At 59.6% G+C, this 4,297-nt stretch overlaps 1 protein-coding gene across 1 annotated transcript; it reads left to right on the top strand.

Annotated features, from left to right (window-relative positions):
• The first annotated feature begins 565 nt into the window (after window positions 1-565).
• FOXB2 (forkhead box B2) lies at window positions 566-1,849 on the top strand. The gene has a single exon (XM_081571291.1). The coding sequence runs from the start codon at window positions 566-568 to the stop codon at window positions 1,847-1,849; it is 1,284 nt and encodes a 427-aa protein (XP_081427417.1).
• The last annotated feature ends 2,448 nt before the right edge of the window (window positions 1,850-4,297 follow it).

Genomic DNA, 4,297 nt, shown 5'->3' on the forward strand with positions numbered 1-4,297 from the left:
AGCGGATTAAGAGACGGGTCATCGGGCAGCGTGCCGCGCGCTGTTCAGTCCCGCCGCCCCCGGCCTCCTGCATTACGAGCGCCAACTCGGATTTAAAGGGCCAGAGTCTTGACTGCCCAGTCCTTCCTTCCAGCTCTTTGGGTCCGCGCTTCCCTCGGACCGAGAGAAAGACGAGACGGAGCCAGAAGGAAACACGGCCCCTCCCGACTCCTCCTCCGCCAGCTCCCACGCTTAACCTCTGGCCACCCGCGGGAAGACGCCGGGAGGGTGGCAGTGAAGCTGGCGCGCCCCGCTTGCGACTGTGCGCGCGGGTTCGCAGCCGTCGAGGCCAGAAGTTGCGAGCGTCGGATTGCTAAATTGGCTCTAGAGGCCAAGCGCGGAGACCACAGGCAGCTGGGAGAAGGCGGGAGAGAAACGGCGAGAGGGTCTGGGGGGAAAGAGGGCGGGGTGGCGGGCCTGGGAAGGGGGAGTGCGGGTTAGTGAAGACAGCCAGGCCCCGGGAGTGGGGTGCGGAGCGACGTTGCGGTCCAGTGTGGGCCAGAGGGCGGTGGAGGCGCCGGGGGCGATGCCGCGGCCGGGTAAGAGTTCGTACAGCGACCAAAAGCCTCCCTACTCTTACATCTCGCTGACCGCGATGGCCATCCAACACTCAGCGGAAAAGATGCTGCCGCTGAGCGACATCTATAAGTTCATCATGGAACGCTTCCCCTACTACCGCGAGCACACGCAGCGCTGGCAGAACAGCCTGCGCCACAACCTCTCCTTCAACGACTGCTTCATCAAGATCCCGCGGCGGCCCGACCAGCCCGGCAAGGGCAGCTTCTGGGCACTGCATCCCGACTGCGGCGACATGTTCGAGAACGGCAGCTTTCTGCGGCGCCGCAAGCGCTTCAAGGTGCTGCGCGCCGACCACCCTCACCTGCAGGCTGGAAGCACCAAGGGCGCGCCGGGCGCTGGGCCCGGAGGGCACGTGCACCCCCACCACGCGCACCACCCGCACCATCACCACCACGCCGCGGCGCACCATCACCATCACCACCACCACCCGCCGCCGCCGCCTCCCCCGCCGCACATGGTGCACTATTTCCACCAGCAGCCGCCTCCCGCTCCGCAGCCGCCGCCGCCCCTCGCTTCGCAGCCGCCGCAGCAGCCTCCGCCGCCTCCGCCGCCGCCTCCGCAGCAGTCTCACCCCGGCAAGATGCAGGAGGCGGCGGCCGTGGCGGCGGCGGCAGCGGCGGCGGCGGCGGCGGCAGTGGGCAGCGTGGGGCGCCTGTCACAGTTCCCGCCCTACGGGCTGGGCTCAGCCGCCGCCGCCGCCGCCGCCGCTGCCGCGTCTACGTCGGGCTTCAAGCACCCGTTTGCCATCGAAAACATCATAGGCCGGGACTACAAGGGCGTGCTGCAGGCCGGCGGGCTGCCCTTGGCGTCGGTCATGCACCACCTGGGTTACCCCGTGCCGGGCCAGCTCGGCAACGTGGTCAGCTCCGTGTGGCCGCACGTCGGCGTCATGGATTCGGTGGCCGCGGCGGCCGCCGCCGCTGCAGCCGCAGGGGTCCCCGTGGGCCCGGAGTACGGCGCCTTCGGGGTGCCGGTCAAGGCCCTGTGCCACTCGGCAAGCCAGAGCCTCCCCGCGGTGCCCGTGCCCATCAAGCCGACTCCCGCGCTGCCTCCAGTGGCCGCGCTGCCGCCGACGCTCGCTGTCCCCGGGGCCGCACAGCAGCCGCCGGCGCCGTCCACCGTGTGCCCGGCGGCCGCCGCCTCGCCCGCCGCCGCCCTGATGGAGCCCACCGCCCCGGGCGCGGCCGAGACCAAAGGCAGCTCTCTGCCCTCGGTGCTGGTGCACTCTTAGGGTACCCAGCGGGTTCTCATGGACAAACGCCTGGCCCGGGACCGCCCGCCGGAGAAGGTGGGAGCGCCTTGCCCAGGTCGGGCACAGCTGACGAGCCCCAGTTTTTGCTGGGAAAAGAAGGTATTTAAACCGACCAACAAACCCGAAAGTGGATTTTCCAGTGGTCTGAATAAATATGACACTGTGTCTGTGTTTATACTATATTGTACAATCAGATTAATGAAAACCAGTTTTCAGGTAAGAGTTTCTATTGTAATTAATATTATAAATCCATAAGTTATGCGGGAAGGGAACAAAAGAGTTTAAGCCTCATTCGCTGACATACAGGAAATGGATTTCGATTCTTATTCCCGGGAGCAGACGCCAGCAGAGCTAAACCTCCCTGGGAGAAATCCAACAGAGAGTGAGGCTGAGGCGGACCTCAGCCACCGCGTTTCTCCCGGCGGGTCTCAACCCCAGACAGCCGCCCTTCGTTAATATTCTAGACAAAAGTGCTGTTCACTAAGGAAATCTCGTTTTATTTAAGAAGGAAAAGAGGGAGCATTTGATACTGTTATTTTCCTGGTCAGTGAAATGGACAAGGACACGGTAGCATGAATAAAGCCTGGGGCGAGGGGTTCGGGGGAGACAGTGGGAAACTCACCAAGGATCTTGGGAAACAGTTAAGTTTCTTGGCTCTGACCCGAGGGTCGAGAAGGACAGAAGGAACGGCTAAAGCAATTAGTTTGCACAAAAGAGAATGGCCGCAGCTTAAAGCACAAAGCCTCAGACTTCAAAAGTAAGTTCGGGAAACATAACCAAAGAGAGACATTAAAGGAGACTTTCTACCTGCAATTCGTTTGTTAATCAATCGGATGAGACCATTGAGGAGCCCCCAGATAATGTGAATTCCCATGATCCGTTCCATTTGGGTTTTTTTTTTAATTACTTGCATCGCGGGATTTTGTTCCCGTAACTCTAGAATGCAAGAAAAACCTGCCGTGTCACCCGACAAGATTGCTCTTAACGTTTCCAGGAGCGTTTCGTGGCCGTTGCCCTCCAGCCTCCTTGGGACAGCCGTGTGAGGATGACCGTCGCTTTGGTATTCCGTGTGCTATTTGGGCGCGTTCGTCTTTCAGGCGAACTCTGTTTCAGTCCGTGAATGGAAAAGAAACTTGCTTTGCCGCTGTTGCTCTTCCTCGTTTTTGAGCCCCGGAATAGCACTTTACTCGCAACAAACGTTTGGGAACGAATGGGGGCGGGAAGGGAGGAGGTCGCTGTCCTATGCCCCGAGTCGCCTCTGGCTTGTGTCCGCGCCGCGTTCGGGTTGTGACTTTGTGCCAAGTTCATGTCTGCCTGTGTTGTACGCGGTGTTCTCCATTAAAGCTTCTCTCTGGATGTGCCGGTGTAAAGGTGTTTCGCTTCTCAAGAGACGAGGCCGCGGTGTGAGTGCCCACTGGGGGAAAGTCTGGGGACGTGGCAAATCCTCCTCTTCCCTTTTCATTTCAGACTTGTGAGCATCAAGAGGGTGAGTTCACAGGAGGAGCGGCAGCAGCACAGGTTTCCCCCTCCATGGCTCCTTTTATCAGTTGGCGTAGTAACTGTATCTATACTACCCATTCTTTCGCTGCTTTCCTAACCAAGCTCTAGTCCACCTCAGTGGGAGAGGCCGGATTAGCAAACAAACAAACAAACAAACAAAAAACCCCGCAACAAGGAACGTTTTCTGTTCCTACATGAGGTTTATTAGCAACACATCATCACCAATACCCTTTCCCTTTTCTGAGGGTTTCTCTGACCCTCTTTTGAGAGTGGGGCGCGGCCGGGTCCCGGTGTCATTGGATGGGTGCCGCGGGGCCCCATTAAGTCTGCTGGGCGGGCTCGTGGCGGGGAGGAGGGCGCCCGGACGCCGCCACTGCCGCCGCGGGCCACACTCCCAAGAAGCCCTAGGAGACCTGTTGCGCATCCTCGGCAGCATGTGTCCTGAGAGAGCCGGGGGCCCCCGCAGCCAACCGCAGCCGGGGCTCGCTGGAGAGACCATGTGGGCTGCAACTCCCGAGGAGCTGCGCGGGGAAGTGGTGGGGCACCTCAAACAGGGCTCCATCTTGAACCAGCCCAACAGAAGCCCGCCTCTTCATCAGAAGAAAATAAACTGCCAACGAAATGATCTGCTCACTAATGACACTAAGGGGATTTGCATTGCTTCTTAAAAATAAAAATTTCCACACATCCCTTATTTGAAAGTCCTATTGGTGGCTCAGACGGTAAAGCGTCTACCTACAATGCGGGAGATCCAGGTTCAATCCCTGGGTTGGGAAGATCCTCTGGAGAAGGAAATGGCAACCCACTCCAGTACTCTTGCCTGGAAAATCCATGGACAGAGGAGCCTGGTAGGCTACAGTCCAAAGAGTCAGACACGACTGAGCGACTTCACTTTCACTTTCTTTCACTTTATTGCACCGGTTCAGC

Source organism: Giraffa tippelskirchi, chromosome 1 (genome assembly GCF_054371585.1).
Source record: "Giraffa tippelskirchi isolate mGirTip1 chromosome 1, T2T-mGirTip1v1.2.pri, whole genome shotgun sequence".
NCBI classification, from domain to species: Eukaryota; Metazoa; Chordata; class Mammalia; order Artiodactyla; family Giraffidae; genus Giraffa; species Giraffa tippelskirchi.